At 35.4% G+C, this 20,570-nt stretch overlaps 4 protein-coding genes across 4 annotated transcripts in view; 1 reads left to right on the forward strand and 3 right to left on the reverse strand.

Moving 5' to 3' along the window:
• The window catches only part of LOAG_17748 (hypothetical protein), a 4,714-nt gene extending 2,321 nt beyond the window's left edge, over nt 1-2,393 (reverse strand). The window contains exons 1-4 of the mRNA XM_020450408.1: nt 2,247-2,393; nt 1,509-1,653; nt 819-1,035; nt 446-547 (exon numbers count right to left, since the gene is read on the reverse strand). Of these exons, the coding sequence (XP_020305913.1) occupies nt 446-547; nt 819-1,035; nt 1,509-1,653; nt 2,247-2,385 (603 nt within the window). The 5' untranslated portion in view covers nt 2,386-2,393. The remainder of the gene's footprint in view (nt 1-445; nt 548-818; nt 1,036-1,508; nt 1,654-2,246) is intronic.
• Nucleotides 2,394-3,397: 1,004 nt separating this feature from the next.
• Nucleotides 3,398-4,634, reverse strand: LOAG_05465 (hypothetical protein; the record flags this gene model as incomplete). The annotated part of the gene is made up of 2 exons (XM_003141002.1): nt 3,398-3,646; nt 4,563-4,634. 2 exons carry the CDS (start codon nt 4,632-4,634, stop codon nt 3,398-3,400), a joined length of 321 nt encoding a protein of 106 aa, XP_003141050.1.
• Nucleotides 4,635-5,834: 1,200 nt separating this feature from the next.
• Nucleotides 5,835-10,215, reverse strand: LOAG_05466 (NADH dehydrogenase; the record flags this gene model as incomplete). The annotated part of the gene is made up of 9 exons (XM_003141003.2): nt 10,000-10,215; nt 9,660-9,878; nt 9,381-9,582; nt 9,183-9,309; nt 7,656-7,821; nt 7,286-7,464; nt 7,032-7,161; nt 6,771-6,937; nt 5,835-5,943 (listed from the first exon to the last, which is right to left on the reverse strand). The coding sequence occupies exons 1-9, from the start codon at nt 10,126-10,128 to the stop codon at nt 5,835-5,837; spliced, it is 1,428 nt and encodes a 475-aa protein (XP_003141051.1). The 5' UTR covers nt 10,129-10,215.
• Nucleotides 10,216-17,779: 7,564 nt separating this feature from the next.
• LOAG_17749 (TBCK protein kinase) overlaps nt 17,780-20,570 on the forward strand; it is a gene marked incomplete at both ends in the record, with an annotated part of 6,418 nt that continues 3,627 nt past the window's right edge. Inside the window, 7 exons of the mRNA XM_020450409.1 lie at nt 17,780-17,987; nt 18,328-18,400; nt 19,087-19,207; nt 19,260-19,448; nt 19,691-19,760; nt 20,142-20,296; nt 20,380-20,485. Of these exons, the coding sequence (XP_020305914.1) occupies nt 17,780-17,987; nt 18,328-18,400; nt 19,087-19,207; nt 19,260-19,448; nt 19,691-19,760; nt 20,142-20,296; nt 20,380-20,485 (922 nt within the window). The remainder of the gene's footprint in view (nt 17,988-18,327; nt 18,401-19,086; nt 19,208-19,259; nt 19,449-19,690; nt 19,761-20,141; nt 20,297-20,379; nt 20,486-20,570) is intronic.

Here is a 20,570-nt window from a genome sequence, read left to right on the forward strand (position 1 = left end):
AACTAAAAACTAAAAAAAAAAAAAAAAAGAAAGCAATGAATCTAAACATTTATAAGTTAGATTTAAAGGAGTTTTCATAACGGTCTAAACAATCAGCTTTTCACATTTCATCCCAATCGCTTCAGCAATTGCAAGAAATTAAACGGATCGAATAATTCCAATCATCCCGAGATATTTACATGAAAAAAGCAAAACAGTGAAAACTACAGTTAGTTTTACAGAACTTACTATATTCCAATTTAATGTTTTCTGTAAAGATCATGCAGTTATACATGCACAATTACGACATTTAATTATGCTTTTTCTGAACAATTTCAACGTCCTCTTCCACTACTAATAGCAAAGCACTCTAAAACGCAACGGTAACCTATTCATATCTACGCAACTATCAGCTAAATTATTGCAACAATTCAGCAAAGCTAAAACGTGCATCATGAAAACAGACCGGCTTTTCTGAAGATGGTAACTGAGCCACTATACGTTTCGTCTCTTTTGGAAGCGACTGCAGTTTTCGCTGATTGGCATTAACGAAGTGTTTGCGCGTTATCTTAAAAAATCAATAATCATAGAGGCGAGTTTTTTGAAAAAAGAAAAATTCGCAATATATTATCCAACTAAATTCATAATAAAGATCTCAAATTTCGAATGTATTATAATAATACTTTTCATACATAAAACAAAAAAATGCTTAAAACGGGATGTAACCATACAGGATTCCAGACAGATCCGATGTAACGCACAGTAAAGCATTAAGAATGCACTGTGTACCTATAATAAAACTAATGGATTATCAAAACGAATTTAAATGAAGAATTAACCATTTCATTATCTGGAATCGCTTCCATACAACTGGCACAAACCATACGACCGTTTTTGCGCATATAGCTCCGAGCGCGCAGCTGCAGACCAGAAGTAGTAAAACGCTCACCAATTACAGATGTCCACTGATCAATGATGGGTGCATCCACATAGGCTTTAACTGTTTCCCGGAATCTTGACATATCCTCACTGATGATTCCCGGTGTTCCATTTGCACTGCAATTAATCAGTGGAAATTCAATCTTTGCATAAGTATGTTCACTGCAAGAAAACTTCGTCGCGACATTCCACCTCTGTCACCCTTGCTATGTAATTTGGCTAGGAATTAACCGTTTTCGTTTCGAAACAAATATATTTATTATGTCCGTATGAACGCACATACAAATAGACGCACAGAGACACAGACACAGACGTACATACACATACATCATACAAAAGATCATATAGCAGAATACATATTAACGCATTCTATCCGACATTATAAGCGCTAAGCTTCCTCAAAATTAAGGAAGGGAAGAAACTAAATAGTAAATCCAGTAATCTCAGAGTCCTCAAAACGATACTGTAATACACAGTTTGATGCTTTGCATGCAGCGAGATTAGTACTACCATGCGAAAGAAGGTCGTAACTTTGAAGCATAAACATTATAATCTTCAAAAAGGGCAAAATGCTTCGACAGTACACTCACCCGTTCTCAGCAAGAAGAATACCCATGTACTTCGTATGTGTGCTTTCTTGCTTGTATTGCACCACCAAGACACCCGGAGATGAGCGTACAACTTCAGCTTCAATTACCTGCGGTATGTCTGAGGTTTCTGCTGAAGATGCATCTGCTGAAATTATAATTAACAATGGTACGAGCAACCACTGGGAGCACATGGCGAGAGATTGAATGAAATGTTCAATGACTGCAATCACACGCTTTTTCTGCAGTACACCCATCTCACATGTGGTGGAGCTATTATGAAATAGTTCTGAAGCACCGATAAATGATGTGAAGATACAAATAATATAGCATAATAATAACCGAGAAAATCATATTTCACGGCACAATTTAAAATGCTACAGAAAGATCAAAGATAATATGAAATTTACAAAATAACTTCCATTTCTAAGCCAGTTTTCAACTGAGTGTCAAGTACCGAAGACGAAGAGAGAGAAATACATAGGTGTAAACACACATGTCTTGCATGTACTCATACACAAACTCAGATAAAGACAAACTGGATTATTCAAAAAGAAAAAAAAAATCTTTAATTTGGCACTAAATTATTACAGCTCGATTTACAAATATTTTTGAAAAACATTTGCAATCAACTATGCACGACTACGCGCACACAGAGAAATGAAGTCCACGGAATGCAGTTCTGTAAATGTAGAGTTTACCAGATGACCTCGAGGAAAATCCGAAAGGGCAAAAACTTACAAATTTTCGGAGGTGCACTCATCCCACGTTGTTTTGTAGCTTGCATACGAAGACTGGCGGAGAGATTCATTTCGTAATTTTTACGATGCTGGACAATCTGATGACGCTGTTTTTCGGTAGGTAATGGAAATCGACCCATGCTGCAACACAGTACACATTCGATTCCTTATCTTCACAAAAGACTAACATGTACGCAAAACTCGAAACACGGGAATATCAGTTACTAAATGGCTGGACCAGAAATACCACAGAGGACCAACAGCTGACCGCTCTGCAACACGTGTATCATACCACTAGTAGAGCAACATTAAATACAACAAAGTCCAACTAGCAAACTGAACTTTTTTTTGCCTAAATAGAGGATAGGCTTATATTTCTTTGAGACTAGGACTTGAACCAATCGTAGATCTAAGCATAATTTTATCCCGAGTCTCGAGCTACGTTCAACCCCTCATACAATCCTCAAAAAAGCATTTTCTAAATCTACCACCGTAGCCCATATGTTGATTTCCTGATGTATCCGTCTATGAAAAAAAAGTTATAACACATGGCGTAGTATAAATGTACCAAAATTAAATGTACAGAACAATGTCTTCAAAAAAAATTAGAGAACATTCCCTTGTTCTCGAAAGTAAATTGAGAGAACACAGCCATACAAAAATAATTATCAACAAACAATGTAGAACTGTCCTAGTTGGACTTTGTTGTGGCGAATTTCGTAATACAAGCATGCGTCAAACACCAAAATTTGCATAAAATCACATTATAGAGTAAATTCTTTGTGTCTCGGCCATGCTCTTGGAATAAAATATGTATATAGATAAAAATCTATTTTAAAACCAATCGAAGACCTGCACATTGTCAAATGAGCTATATGGATGACAATGAACAGCTATATTCTTTTTACGTTAAATCACATTTCGAATTCAGCGATAACCAGCAGTGTCTATTTGAATTAAATTGTCAACAATACTATGGCAACAGCTCCATCTTTCAATACTCAAGTACAAGAAGTTGAAAGAGTATCTGGGTATGCTGCAGCTGCTACGACTGCCACCAGTCACTATTACGAAATTGTTAAGTGACACGGAACAGCCCTGGCGTACTCTATAGATATCCTGTATAACAAGGATGAGCAAAATGCAAAATGATCAATGCATTTTGTAAAATGTTAAGGGAATATTCAGACATCGGAATAAAAGAGAAGTTCGCACTAGGTTTTTTTCTTCCTCCTCCTCCTTTTTTTTCATACTGATACTACAGTCTTCTGATTCTGCACGCTTTCCGCTCGTTCTTTTATTATAGAAGTTCCTATACGTCTGTTGCGGTCTCCACTTTCGATCAGCACCATACATCTTGCTCAGTATCACCGTCCCACAGCATAATCTACTTCCATTGCTCTGTAAATAAAAATTTCTTCCAAAAACAGCATGAAAGAAATGTGTTTCGTCTTCAAAAGCAATAACAAACGCGTAAACCCCACTTCGTACAGCACTGTTACGATTCAAACCAAACAGCAAAGTAAATTTTATAGTAACAGTTATAACTCTAATCCAAACACTGAAAATGGCATAGAAATAATGACTGTTAAATTTACCTGCATTTTACTACCAATTTATTAAGGTATATGGTCATTATGTAGAAACTTCGGTAAAATGAAAACTGTGAAGAGACTTTAATATTAGAACATTAATTTTCACTTCACAATACATCTAGCTGCGCAATCTACGGCGCTAAGTATGACCAGCAAAGGTTAGAAGAGGTTAGAAAAGAGGAGCGAATTTTTGGAGCTTAACAAGTTGTTACGTCTTCATATTTTTACGGAACTTTCATTCAAGAATCTCAACAGGGAAACAGATGAACAGGAAAAGGAAAAGATGTTATCTTCCGATACACATCTCTTGTAAACAAAAAAGAAAAAAAACAACCTGGAGAAGATGGTATATTGTGACTATAAAAGATATTCTCAAAAATAGCAGCACAACAGCAAAAACAAATTTTTTTTAATTCGAGAAAATTAGTACAATACATATTTTCTCCAGTAATCTTCCCATCTCCTTATTACAGGTAAAAGTTTGTAGTGTAAAGAAACAATACCAAGAAAGACCTGCAATTATTATGCTCACTATTATAGCATAAGTTGTCACCACAACCGAGTGTTCGAAAAATGAAAAGCTAGAAGCGAACAATCGAAATCAGCTTGTGAATTTGAAGAAGCACTCATCAAATACATCTTTTAGTTTCAATAATAACTTCCTTTACAGATAATGATAATTCGAGCAGTACACAAATGTCTGCTCACCTTCAAAAATGAACCGAGAAGGTTCTGACATATCGCGCAAGTCCAGATATCGCATTCACGCAAGCACGATTACGCTTCGTTGCCATGTATCCTCAACATAACACCTGTAACCATCAATACCCATTATATGCACCACTACCACTTAATTAATTTTCCAGAAATATTAAGTGTGGGAGCTCAGCACTAAGAGGTGGCAGGAAAATGAGAAAATTTTCGAAGTTTTTAAAGCACAGACCTGACAAAAAAGCAAGCTCAATCTCGGCAACGAGCAACTCGATAATAACTGATAATACAATTAGTATTACATGTCGTGACTATAAATGCTTCAAAACACATATGGCCCAAATTCACTTTATGTAGACTGTAGAAAAATTGAAAACACGCGACCCGAACCGAGGGTTTAACTAATACTATTCAACGCAAAACCAGCAGATTAGAATAATGTTTTTCCGAAGCAGATAGGAACTAGATAATTTCTTTCGAAGTTAAAACATTTAAACGATATTCCAACATCGCCTTATTAGGAAATAATGGCCAAGGACCAAAATCGGTCCGGAAATTTGAATCGAAATAACCCTACCCATTGTCATCTCAAAGAATGAAAACAAGTTTCCCGCTTCAGTTTGTTTATACATAATAAATAAATCTCAACCACACGAAACATTTACAACCACATCGCGGACTCTGCATCACTGCATTGTGATTTCAAAATATTTTGGTTTTCTTTATTATAACCGTTACTCGGTATTTAGAACATAGTGACAACAACCTATTAACAGTAGTAAAGCTTATGTTCATAACTTTTGTTTTGAATAAAAACGATATCGCAATTTGATGCATGATGCAATCGCATCTGAACAAAATGGCTACCCGTATACATGTACATATTTTTATTAACATTTTAGGAAATTATAATCATGTACAGGTGTATTCCACTTTCGCAATTCACTTTACAATTGTAAGCAGGACTAAATGAAATTTCTACACGTAAATTTATAACTGGCAAATTCAGTTTAGATTCTTTCTCAAGGAACATACTGAAAATGGAACACTAAAGTAAGAATTCAACAAATAAATTAGTGTACCAGTGCCTATCCAATAATATCGCATCTTAATTCTCTTGCTAAATTAGTAAGCAATACTCCTCCACGCAAATACTTGTTAGAAACAACACCAAACACCAAAAAACAAACACATAAAATATGAAACAGAAATTTTTAACATTCTAGAAAATTAAACTGATGTACAGGAGGTGTTTTAGGAATTTCGATTCAATTTTCGCACGTTCAGCGATCCACCTCACCAAAAACAATATCCATTGTACCAATGACTGCGACTACATCAGAAATTAAACTCATATACGTTAAATCGTGTAAACCAGCCAAATGTGCAAATCTGCAATGTCCAAGCCAATTCTACTCAAAATACAGATAAAGTTATACAATTCACAATTTTATATTTAATCATCGATTGGGGACGCATTCTTATTCAAGCTCCAAACTTGTGTTAAATTATTAACTCTAACCTTGTGACAAACTAATATCAGTTTAGCTCATGTTAAGTTAGTATAATGAGCAAGCAGATGATATTAAATCATTTGTTTGCTTATTTTGTTATATAATCCACGTATGCCATATAAAGTGTGTCATATAAAATAAGTGAGAAAATTTACAAGGTGGGTGTTTTGAGTAGAATATTCATAAAATCTAAAATTTACTTCTCTAATTCACGGAACTGCGTCAAAAACTGCCTGGAAGGAGGGACACATGAGAGATGATGGATCATACTTCACAATTTACATGCTTACGATTGAAGCAAAATCTTATAAACTAAGTAGATCATATCTACGACAAAGTATCGATCAAGACGGTAAAGAATAGAGCTCCTCGCAACCTTTTTGCATAAATGTAACCAATGCATCCAGTAAAACTACATGCAAGTTGTAAAACTAAACACCTACAAAGTATGGTAAACCTTATTTGCTAAAAAAACAGCCCCTTTTAAACAGTTGCCCTCACAAAAATCCTTACAATTTCTTTCGTGTCTTCATACTCCCTGTTACCCATATTATCTTTACTGCCATGCTGGCTTTTTCAGTGGGTGAGAGAACAACTGTTTTTGCAAATCCATAGGGAACATACCGTTAGAGATGAATAGCAAAGATTTGAAGTTAACAGTTCAGATTATCAAAAAAGAAAAAAAAATTGGAAGAAACGGCTTACCCAGGCCCTCGGATAAAGCACCGATACGGCTTTGATGTCCCATCTGCAACTACATAAGTGCCGTACTCACCGTTCGGGGCTTCTATGGGAACATAACAGCTGCCCGATGGTACTTGATAGCCTTCAGAGAAGAATTTAAAATGATGTATGAGCGACTCCATGCTGTTCTACAAATATTTTCAAATATCTATCAATCCAAAGACGCAGAAATAAACCAAACTTGAAACTTTGGTGTGAAAGAGACACGATAATTTTTCTAACCTTCATTTCTGCTCGTTTCGGTGGCACAATTTTGTGATCATCCACCTTAATTTCTCCAGAAGGCATTTTGTTCAGACAATCCAGTACGATCTTTAGACTTTGACGCATTTCTTCCAGCCGACATAAGTACCTAAAAATACATCAATCCTAATAAGAAATTGAACCGAAAAGTTCACAGTGACATCTACATTAACCAAAAGAAAGTTACAACAAACCATATAATTTTCTATATGCTTTTCTTGCTGATTGCCTACCGATCATAACAGTCGCCCTTTGTTCCGACAGGAATATCGAACTCGATCTGATCGTACGCTTCATAAGGTTGCGCCTTCCTTACATCGTACTTAACTCCAGATCCTCGTAACATAACCCCCGAGAAACCCAAACTTTGTGCATCAGCTGCTGATATCAAACCAATATCACGTGTACGACTCTACAATTGAAAATTAAATGTTCCACATAAGGTGTATGAACAATATGGCTGGAGCCAATAAATAATATCCACAATTAATAATGGACGTGGAAGTTTTTGTCGTCAGTGAGCATCGCTTTAACAGGAAATAAGAAAAGAAACAATTCCAGTTACTTTATCAAATAAAAAATATTAGAAAAAAGAAACGTTACCTTCCAAAGTCGATTATCAGTAAGCATGTCTTCCATCGTATCGATGCGCTGTGGAAACTGGATAGCCCAATCATATATGTCGTCTAGCAGACCCAGTGGTAAGTCCCACCCCACTCCACCTGGCCTTATGTAATTCACATGCATCCTTGCTCCTGAGACTCTCTCACTGAAATCAGGCTTGCAGGATATCTCGTCATCAAATCATAAATGATATGATATTACCGAGAGTTGATAAATAGAAAAAAAAAAAAAAAACTAAAATCGACACGAGAAACAGAACAGTGGTCTGTGCATCTATAGGATTAATGCTGCGATTTTTCTGAGCGCTTAAAAAGGAATATTGAGATATAAAACAGACCAGTTTACCGCTAATAGTGAGTAGTCTCAAAAGTCACTATGAGATCTTTCGTTAAAAGATGGGGTTTCTGGCATAAAACATCAAATCAAAAAAAATTGGCTATCCAGATTTTTGTACTACAGTTATTTACAACAAGCTTAAGGCGTTTTTTGAAGTTAGAATTTCTACAATCAAATTATTTTAGTGATCGTGGTGGGAGATTTAACTCCGACTTTTTCACGGAAAATGAAACAGAGACGAAACTGAAGTGGCCGCAGTGTACGAAAGTTGAGAGATAACTGTGTTGAATATAAAAACTTGAGCAAATTATACTATTTTCTTAGTATAAGAGCTGTGCTCAAAGATATCGTCACATTGACTCATTCAACACAGAAAGTGATCACAAGAAAATAGCATGGAGGGTTAAAAGAAAACGATGAAATGAAATTACAGTTAAAAGCAAGCTTACTAAAGCATCCCGAACTGTGCGAAAAAGAATGTTTGCAAATCGCAAAAACTCCGACCTCACAAAAGAACAGCCCGAAAATCATTTCAGGAGTGAAAAGAGTATGGACTTTGAGCATTTTCATTATAACTGATTAGATGTACTGCGACGATAACAGCTTGGAATATAAGTATTCCAAGCTGTTATATCAATGGACAACGTAAGATTTACAATAGAAGCACGACTACATAACTGAAAGGTTAAGGCTATTCGAGTCACAAAATTCCTCTTCTATCACCTCAGTTTCAGAATTACCAACAGCAGCCAGCATTATTCACATGCAAAATGGTACCTATTATTACAAAGAAAACCAAAAATTAATTTCTTTTACAATCTGAAATCAAAAATTCTGCAACGAAGCATTATAAAATCGATAACGCGAAAGAAACAAATTGCACCCAGGACTTCAAGTACACGAGTCGCGATGACATAAGCATTCTAGCTGTAATTGCTGAAAAAACGAGAATTTTTCAGCTAGCAAGAAGATAACCGATACTGTTATACCAAGACAAAAAAAGGAAAAAAAAAGATGAAAATCCTAAGGATGGAGTATGCCATTCATTTCGTCAACGAACAAACTTACGTGACAGACCCCTTAAAAAAAAAAAAAAGGAAAAGAAAACTTGGGTAGTGAAAGTTGCTATCGACACAAGCTTTGTAAAAAGTGAATGAAAAAGTTGTTTACTTAAATTCAAACAGCTTTTCCCGTTCTTCAAACATCCAGAATAAAGGCGTCATAGCACCAATATCGAGTGCATGTGTCACAATACTAAACGCGTGATTTGCAAGACGATTTAGTTCAGCAAATAATGCTGCAAAAAATCCAAGCTATTATAAACAGATTGCAGCAAACAGAATTTCTGTAAGTTACAAAAAAACCCACTGCGAATCCACTTAGCTCGAGGAGGTATTTCAATTCCCAACAACTTTTCAACAGCTAGTGCAAAGCCTTGTTCATTTGTGAGCATCGTGATATAATCCAAACGATCAAAATATGGAACAGCTTGGGTGTATGTCTTGTATTCAATCAATTTTTCTGTTGCACGATGCAATAACCCAACGTGAGGTGTTGCCTTCATAACCACCTATAAGAAGGAAAACAAGGAAATACATATGGTGAGTAACCATACCACAATGAACTGTAAAAAACAAGTAAACGAACTTCATTATCTAACTCTAAAATCAGTCGCAGTACACCATGAGCTGCTGGATGTTGAGGACCAAAATTCAAAAGATAATAATGCAGCGGCTTTTCATGAAATTCTGTAATATCTGACATAACAGGTCTTTTGTGAAAATCTTCTAATATGTTGCTCGTTCCAACATGTCTCTCATATTCAGTCGCCTTTGCTGCCCAAACTTGGCCGATCACACTTGCCTTCTGAATCATTTATTAGTTAGCTTCCTCTGTATATAGTGAACATGACAATATGGAGTTCGTTTCAAAACCGTCTGTTACGTTTGTTAACATATATAATCACATATTATTAATAAAGACATACTTTAAACTCGTGACGGAACTTTGCATCTGGAAACCACAATGCGTGGGAATGACGGACGGTCTGCACTACAGCAGAAAGTATCCTAGGTCTCAGCGCAAACGATGATAAGGAAGGACAAACCGCCGTCATATCTGCTAAAAAAGAAGCGGTGAAGTGCTGCTGTAAAATATCTCAACAAAACACAAAGATCATCAAGTTAGTGAATGAATTCAGATGAGCTCTCATATGTAACTCGAAACTTTAACAGCATGTTGCATAAAAATGAATCGAAAATCGGTCTGATGAGATGCGATGCTAAACAATATCTGAACTACACTTTTCCACACAGTTGCAACCCAGCCCTGTAATGCGACCTTTACAGTACTATCGCACCCTCTACTTTTACAAAATCCATAGCCATTACTTCGCCTACACAGTCCTGAATGCAAACCGATATCTCATCAAATGTCGATCAACATAGACCAATTAATCGAACAGTAACCGGAGCTTGCTTAAAGTATCGGATTCTGATCCTAATGTCTACCATTCAATAAGTTCATCTCTCAGAAATGAAAAGCACCGAATACTGTTTTTACACAACCAACGACTCTTCCTTGCCCAGCAACAAGATGTCAGGATGCGTCAATATGTCCGATAATGAAAGTTGACGAAATCAAATCAGTAGAGTTCATGTGTTTCTAAAAATTGAAAGCAGAAAATTGTTATCCGGGGAGTGAAATATAACGGGTTTATAACAGAAAGATTATCGTTCTCTGAGTTATGGATCATATCAGATCACAACTGAAGTGATAAAGCATCGGAGTTCAATTCGATATTGGCGCCGAGAAAAGCAGCACCGAATTGGTAACTCATTGCAAAACGAAAACCTCGCCCATATTCAATACCGCTGAACTCCACTCCAAGTTTCTATGTATTTTCGGATGCAAAAATACCCGATATATCTCAAGATATTTTAACTTCCCTCATCTTGAAAATTCGTCTTTAAAGTGTAAAGTATTTCAATATTAGTGACATCTTCAAACCTGGACGTCTACCATGAGATTGGATAGCAATGTCAATTGGAACGGAGAGTTTTTGATTTCTAGCTGTATCTAGGAACTCCTCTGTAAAATTTTCCCACCTTGGCAATACTGTTAATGGATCAAACTCAGAATGTGATATGCATTCAGCAACTTCATCTGACTTCCTAGTCATCCATTTTAGCAAGGAACGCAATTATCAAAAGAACGATAAACAATCTCAAATGTCTTGCTAACCTGCAGCACCGAGAAAAAACCAGCAGCTCGATTTTCAGAAGGGTCACAACTCCATGTACTTCATCTGATAAGAGTTGATCTCTTAGGATAACAATATTTGCAATTACGTTTACTATACTAAAAAGCAGGTTTTTCCTTCAACTTTAATAAAAGCCTATCCTCATACCTCTGCATCTGACATACCAGCCAACCGGTGTAATACTGTTACTCCAGCAAAACACATGATATTACGGAAAAATACCATAATTTAAAACTCAATATCCTTCAATATTTTTTCTAGCCTCATAATCTGAACTCAAATGATTACAATGGACTGTCAGAAAAGGACATGTTTTCTCCATCCCATATCACTAGAACTTTTTCAAAAAAATGAGTATGGTAGAGTTTTTTTTTTTTCTAACGGCCGTAATACAAGAAATTCAGTTAAAAAATCAGCGATCTCCCAATTGATCTAAACCATGATAATGATAAAGGTTTTAGAGAAAACTGTTGCATACGAGTCCATTGATGGTGTACAAAAATCTACTCATCTTTACGCCGCATTATAAACTCTAAAGTATGGCCCTTTCAAAGTTAATAGCAAGTTCCTTAGCTGCAGAATTCCATAATCTCAACTCACTATCATGACAATACGAAAAGCTTGCTTAGCTTTCCTACGCCATTTATCAACATGAAATAAATTATTTCCCCAATGGTGCACTAGTAAAATCATTTGTCAGCAAAATTCTGGATTTTTGCGAAAAATAAATGATGAAAGATCCAAATAATGAGCAATTCACAAAAACAGCAAATAAACATGGACTAATCGTAAGGGTGAAAAAATCACAAAAACCAATTTTTCGAGAAAATTTGTCAATAACGAATTTATTATTCCCGTCCATGCGTCTAAAAAAAACTACCTATGCTAAGGTTTTTTGCTTTCCTGAATCATTTCACGATTATCTTTTGAAAAGCCAAGAAATGAGCAGGAGCTCCAATTTGAAACAAAAAAAAGGATGAATAACTTCCCGATAAAATGATAAAATCTACTCCATATCAGCTACTTATTTGCATTTCTTTTCAGAAAACTTTTTCAGGTAATTTTCTTATATATACATATATCAAAAAAAGAAAAACCCAATCATTCCGAATTTCAGACCCCATGTTAAGGTTATGGGGAGAGCGAATGCCGCGCTTAAGGTGAAGGAGCTGGAAGAACTTACATAGCTCTCAAACGGAAACCTAAAATCCGCCATTTTCAGAGTCTTATGAGAAAAGATTGCTTTTCTGATTATAAGTTTAATGTTAAAAGCTCAAAATTCATTAATAGGTAGATAAGAATATTATAAATGTTTATGAAACATTGTTTATGAAACATGTTCAAAAGATGTTTATGAAACATTTGTAATATTCTTATCTACACAAGATGGACAATCAAAGAAAAACTAGTACACCAACAAAAACACATTTTTTTTTAAATGAAAAATTAATCCTTTACACTCCTCTGATGTCAGGATATGAAAGAAGCGCCATTTAGAAATTTGATTCATGATGAATACGATGAGATCATTTATGAAGATTAATTTCAAAATGTTGGTTTTGAGGGAGCTTGAGTACAACTACTATGTATTTCTCCTTGATTTGGATGAGATCATCAAGCCGAATTTGTTTGTATTTGCAAGAGAAAGTCAGTAGATCTACTCCAGTGACTGCTACCTGCAATGAGACTAACAGTGGTAACCAAGTAACTTTTTAGTCTAAAAAACTGCACGAAATATGTTTTTTGCAATGCCTTCATTTTTTGCACATTGAAACAACTTTATTTCAGTTATTTCTAATTTTTTGATTATTGTTTTCAAGCACATATGTCACATGCATATCAGACTGTTTGAAAGAGAAGAAAATGAGAAAATAGCGGTAAGAAAAGGGAAGACGAAAAGCCAAAATTAAAATAAGAATAGGTAACTATGAAGTCTATTTCCTAGGTTTTCGTGAACAAAAGAGGGATGATCATTGTTAGTTCATCATTCTTAGCTAAGGACTATAAACATAATTCCTTACTGAACTATAATTATTGCTTGGTACGAGATGAGATAAGAACGATAAGTATAATAGCAGGAAGTGCAGAATTACTTTCAACAACAAAAAGTTGCATCTTACTATCCAAAAAATCGAGTCACTTTTTTGAAAAAAAATTTATGAAAGATAAATGCTGCCTTCTAAAATTTGAAATAATAATATGTTCGATGTTCGCGAGGCGGTGAGTTATGTAATAATTTTTGAGGAAACAACTGTAGCAATTAGACATCGGATACTGGCAAATGATCTTCTACAAAATAAATCAACTCTTTCATACCTCTTCAACAAACATGGTTATGTGAATGCACGAATATGAAACTCAGAAAAATCAAACGTCAGAAACTGTTCATTGCTTAAACTGATTAATGAGAGCCGAATTTAGTGGACAAGATATACAACTGGCTTGCAATTGTTAATATTTTTTAAAAAAATAGTATTTAATGCTGACAGATATGTCAGCTTGAAAGCTGATAAATTGACCAAAGCCTCCGTGCAATCGTTTTTGGATGAATCCACAATCAAATTGCAGCAGTTATTGCAATATTGCAGATTTTTCCGAGTTTAATGTTCATTAGCATTTCTTAAAGCCGATGTATAAAGATAAAGCGAACCACTCAGGATGCTGGTATTATCCTTTTCAGTAACCTCCCAGTTAGAGGCAAATTGTTAATCAAAATTGATAAATTACTAAGAGCAAAATGTGTTCTATTTCTAATGCAAACAGCAGTCGGTTTTTCTCCCGAATCGGAACCCATAACAATTAGAGCAACATTACCCTTAATTAGTTCTCCTTACCAATATATATACTACAAAGGGATTTATCGATATTTTAGAGAAACCAATTTTTAATTTTAGCCAAAAATCATTGCCATCGTGTATGACACCCTAAATTAAAAATACCATTGGCTTTTCTTTTTCTTCCAATATTTCTTACATTGATTTCGGGATTTCACAAAGACCATATTAACGTAGAATTCCTGATATATTGCCTTCATTCAGAATGTTGATATAGCTAGGGCTTGTTCTGGAATTTGAGACACCAGTTTCTGGATGTATTTTACTTTCAGCTAAATAAAAAACCGATTAATAACCACTCTTCATTTACAAAAATTTGAGGGATCAACGGCTACAATGTTGGCAAAAAGAAAATCCACGACGTTTACTCTTTAATAAAAAATGAAAATTATGAGCAGCATTTCTAAATCAGATATCATTATTTACTAAGTAGCTGAAAAGCCTTTTCATCAAGTAGTTTGGTTTACGACAACATCTTCTATTCACAAAAGCGCTAATAGCAATAATATCTGCCAAATCAAAATTTTTATATCCGCCATTCCAACGAAACAGTGTTGGTCAAATCTCAACCGACGCTGCAAACAGTTTCTAAAATATACAGCATGGTAAGTAACAATGGACTGATTGAATTCAGTTTTTAAAAACATATTTGTGAAATTTTTAGTTCGTGGCAACTCAGTCAGCCAAAATTTCATTTAGGAGAATTCAACCTTTTTCAACATTAAAACTTCTAGTGCTTTTCAGCATTGTTCCCATGTTCAATAGTTCAACTTTCCAGTCTCCTTGACTTGAAACGAAATCAGCTTTTTCTTTGATGCTGCCATTGAACATCACTCCTTCCCGACGGCAAATATCAAAAACACATGTTACATAAGCAATTCCGTCGAAAAAAAAAACTTCTTAACCTTCCAAACTGACCCAGTGTACCGTACTTTTAATGACCCTATTAGCAGTCTTTAGGCGGTCATTACTGTTCTTAAACGATGCGGTAACAGAAGCTTTTTTACCACTTTTAAATGTTGCGAGTTTTCATGGAGGAGGAATACACACCAGTTCAAATGATATTCTTCAGCGGCTCATAAATCTAAGTTCGGCCTAAATAAATGCTACAATTAATGGCTTAGCAGGAAGAACATTTGCGTACTTCACACACCAGCAGATTTCGGAAGACAACACATTATCTTCTGCCATTTATAAAGCAGTGAATCACTTCTGTTTTTACATCAACTCTTGTAGTCTCATAATATAAAATACTGAAACAGATTTCCTTATATAAACAATAAATATTCCTCAAATTATGAATAACGATCCACCTTTTTAAAGTCTTTGATATGGAAACTATTGAATAGCTTGACTAGCAATTAACATAAAAATGATCTGACAGTTGACAAAGTGAAAATCTTGCAGGAAATGTGAAGTTGTCATCCAACTCATCAGACCAAAAACAATGAATCCATATTGAACAGACCTTTTTACAGAAATTCTGATAAAGACATTAACTAACTTTTATGGTAGCTTTAGTTTCATTTTGAGAAAGCAAATTCTGTGCAAATTTTCAATGAAACTTGCATTCTTTGCATTCACTATTTATCCGCTCACAAAGATTATGCATTGTTGACGGACAGTTGTGTTGCACGAGCAGCAATTATATTCGTACTACGTGAGTGCAAAGTAAACATATGTAGCATTTTATCGAACCACTAGCAATCAAGCATTTCAGTGTGTAAACGCTGCTTTTGTTCACAGATTAATTAAAGCTTATATGATTGGTAAATGATATATATATCTCTCGTAAATTGAACGGAGCATAAAGGAATTTTGTTGAGTTACCTGAATTTACTGAAAGACACCAATGCAAAACTCGAGTTTTTCGAATTCAGTGAACAGTTCGATTTTTTCTATGTTTCTACAGGAAAATGTGAATTTCGCAGGATACCAGGGGAGGAGTGGTGTGACAATCAACTGAATCAACCCTCGATAAGTTTTTCCTGTCAAAAATGGAAGTAAGCAGCGCAAGAATCCAGACTACATGGCTGCTACTACATGCCAAATTTAATCATCAGCCTGTTTGCAGCCGCTCTCCTTCACAGGATTCACAACAACCACTACCATGGTGCAACAAACCTCCCCCTTACTACACATCCACGCTGACATGCGCACCTCTACTCTCTATCTCTTCGTCTTCCATCCTCTTCGTAATTGTTATGTTTAGATCAACCCCTCATCTTTATTTTGTTTCATTCACTGCTTATGTCGATAAGGCAACGCAATCTGACTTGCCTTGATTCTCGTCTCTCGCGTCTCTGAGAATAGCACGCAGCTTGCAGCACATGTTCTTTCTAAACCGACGCGGTTGTTTAGGCATAAGCCTTTCCGGAAAAGGTTGGCATCGTGAAGGGAATCATTTGCACTTGTTGGTGTTTTCTTTTCAAGGACGTAAGAATTTTTTCAAAGTCTCGAGAATCAGTTAGATTTAATATATCACTGGACTTTATAGCACTGATATTACTTCAAGCATTTAGTGTATCTTTGAAACTCTCTAATGCTGCCCAAAATACGAATCTCCAACATGAATTACATTTAGCATCTATGAGCAGTGTGGACTCTTGATTATCTGAATTTTCATCGCAAAACTGTTGAATAACAGAACATCAGAGGGTACATTTAGTCACAGTTTCCCAATAATTGATCGAGAGAGCGTTACAGCACTGACAACTAACTCTTGGATAACAGTTCCAAAAAAATATCACAAATGCATGAGTCATCCTTCTTATTGATAGTCCATGTAATTGATTTGTTCACCAGCCCTGCCCTTAATATCTTGTTTACATCTTAGACAAATAAGACAATCTGCCACAAATAGCGGACATTCTCGATACTGAATTGTCTGTCGTTCTACAGGAAAATTTTGGCGGAACTCTTCCGATTTGTTTATTCAGAGAATTGAGTATTTGGAATAAACTTTTTGAACAAGAGTAAATCATGAGACACAGCTATGTTCCTTCGAACTACCCTAGGCAAACACCGTTGCGAATGTGCTCTGTTCACTCAGACCTTGGAAAGCATAACTTGAGGATATAGCACAGCCAGCAGTTCCTTCCTTCACATGTAGTAATAATTCAACTTTCTTGACATAAGTACGAGCTGTGGTACAGAGTTTTTCCTTGTTATTAATGCTTCATTTTGGGAAAGGGATTTTCTGTTTTAATGAAATAATGTCCTGGAAGTGAAAAAATATAAGCTATGTTTTTTGGAATAGCTATCATGGAATATCTCGATCTTATTGCACATCACATTTGGCACTGATATTAGCGCAGTAAATTTTTATGAGGATAATGGTAAGATGAAGCGATGCTTGGTGTGGACATGACTAGGAACTCTGCTAGCACTCATGTTTTCTGAATTTTGTCTGTTTCTTAGAGGCATTGTTTTGAAGTATAAATGGGCATTAACTTTTGTATGCCTAAACCTGATTTTCACATCCTGAAAAAGGCAGTTAACCTGCAGTTGCATGTACATTTACGCCTCTGCTTTGGTAAATGTTTATTTAAATTAGTTCCTTGTGGGTCTTCAAACTCTTTTAATCAATTTTCCCAGATTCGATAATTTAGATTTACATTTTACATCATACTAAATCTGCTCAAGTCCTCATTTTCATTTAGCCATTCCTGATGACGATGGAAGCAAATGTTCGTCTATTGGGATCAGCAGAGTTCGGAGCTACAGCTGTAATTGGAGATGACTCGTCGTCCCATATTGCAACATGTGGCTTTTCGACAGCATCATCAGCTGCGCATATGTTGGGAGGATTTTCAAAACTTACGTCATTGAACCATCCCCACCTCTGCAAATATGTCGAGTTTGTTCGATCAGCAATCCGTATGTTTCGCATTTAAACCGCATTTAAACTTACTTTTCTGTTTTAACTTTTAACAGCTTTCAGAATCTCATTTATGTTAGTTGACCACCTTTAAAGCTTTTTATAAAAGAACTTGAAGCGTTGTTTTGGATGGTTTGCATCCATTTTTAAATCCATTTTTGCATCCATTTTCGTATCCATTTTTAAAAGGCCTACTGAATAATGTCCGAACAAACTGCCGCATTTCATGACTTCCACGCAGTCATTATTAGTGAGAGGATGTCAGTTCTTGCTTACTGACGGTGGAATTACAGGAAAGGGTCTTTGCTTTTTTCATAAATCTAAATCTGATGATTTTAGTTGGAAATACAGGTTTCTTGATTTCGGAGCATTATTCACGGTCAGCCGTCGAAGAATTGAAGGAATGTAAAAGGCAAGTTGTATTATCATTCATCGATTACTCGGAATTTCATAGGTAGGCTTGGTCAGTTAGTAGCTGGGCCTTCAGGAGTATGAGGCACTGGTATCTGTTGTTCAATGTTATATAACATATCATATGACCATATGACATATCGTAATATCATATGACACTAATCTGTATTATATGACCGGTACGTATGAACAAGAGATCTTGGAGTAGTTTTGATAAATTTTTCGCTTCTTACAATTCACTTTTACTGAGTTTAAGGTCTGGTCTCAGGTAGATCAGCTTGTAGATGTTCGTTCAGAATTCTTAGGTAAATTCCAAATTAAAATTTATGATTCAAACTTAGAGAGTTCCATACAGAATCCAGCACTTTATCCCATAGGGAATCCCACATAAAACTGTTCAAGTTTGTACGATAAATTACAGTTCACTGATTTTTTCTGCATCAACTATCAGGAAGCTTGAATTATTGGAAAAGTAGAAATTCAAGTGGGGGTGGAATGAGATTGAATGTAGGAACTCAGTTCTAGTAAACGTAATACTGCTCTGATGTAATCATTGGAAGTGTCCTCAAAAAACAGAAGTATCATCTTGCAGTTGATGTTATAGCAATATTATTGGTACAAGGCATTTCTTAATTTTTTAGTGTTTCGTAAATTTTTCAGTAGAAATATCGAACTTTGAAGTTTTAGGTTGGATGTGGCACGAATCGTATCTTTATCACAACCGATCTTGTCAGCTTTCACTTATTTGCATTCTCGACATATCATTATTGGCTATTTCAGTTTAAATTCAGTCCTTCTCTCATCTCAGGTAACATGTTGTGTGCAACTTTATAACAGTATTATATACGTTTATGTTACAGAATTTAGTTCGGTTAGCCCAGTATGGTTTGCACTGTATCAGTGGCAGTAGAAGGGTTTTAGAGTATTGTATTTACTCTTCTTGGTATCTTCCGCCGGAACGTTTCTTGCAAGCCGAAATCGAAGACCGTTTCATTGGTCGAGCTGGAGATATCTGGTTATTTGGGATAGCCCTTCTTGAGCTTTCAATCGTAGGTCAATTTCTTTTTTTATGCAAGTGAAATCTACCTTCATAAAGTCCATCTTCTATTACCGTCATTGATATTTTGCAACGAGATCTGATGCAGTCATGCTTCGCGTCGATAGGCATTTTAATTAAGCTTTATGTTTTGAATTGTTTACCTGTCATATCTTATGGTAAGCAATCATTTTTGTTTTCATTGAGCGTTAATATTTTATATATTAATGTTATCATTATATTTTTCACTTTCAGGGTTGTCTTCTCTCTGAAATTTGGTCTCCGAAGCAGTTTTATTCTACACTGATTTCTCTAATCAAAAGAAGTATTTTTTGTGATTCATGCATATTCGTCTGTATTAAAAGTTCACTTCAGTTCTGCAGTACTTTCTGTTACGATCGGTTGCCAGTTTCATTTTTTTGTAAAAACTAGTCTTCCAGACTTCTGTTTATTCAAGCAAAATTTAGCGCTACAGCGGAATTATTTCCTGAATTGATGAAAATTGTGGTCATATAATTTGGGCAGTTATTAAATAATATAAACACATAAGCTCTCGAGCTGTTTGTACAATTTGCCATCACTTAATTTCATACAGAAAAATACGAAAGGTGAATTAGGTTCTAAAAAAACAAAATTTATGAGTTGAACATCCAAACAGTTGAGTTCCTTTCAATTAGAGTAAGGTTACTGTTTTCAACTTTTCAAGAACGGAGTGGCTCGGTTTTTTGGTTGTTGTTGGCTGAAATTCAACAAAAGAAACCAAATATTCTTACTACGTCAGATGATACAATCATGATGATGCTTGAGAAGGCGCTGTGCATCTTTCCATCGCAACGACCCACTGCGAAGGAATTACTGTCTGTAAGTGCTGCTAGGGCATTCAATTGTTCGTAAATTTACTGCTTATAAGAAATTGTAATCATAAACGTAACAAAAATTCACAGATAATCAACGATGCAACTAATAGTCACCCAAAAGTAAGCAAGGATTACAGTGTGTATGATGAAAACGATGAAAGCAGTCTGGGGGAAAGTGTTGAACATATGAGAGGTTTGTTCATTCATACATTATTCACGTCAGTATCTTTTAGAAATATATGTTATTATAAAATAAATTTCCAAAAATATTTTTCAGA

Source organism: Loa loa, assembly GCF_000183805.2.
Source record: "Loa loa unplaced genomic scaffold supercont3.123, whole genome shotgun sequence".
Taxonomy (NCBI): Eukaryota; Metazoa; Nematoda; class Chromadorea; order Rhabditida; family Onchocercidae; genus Loa; species Loa loa.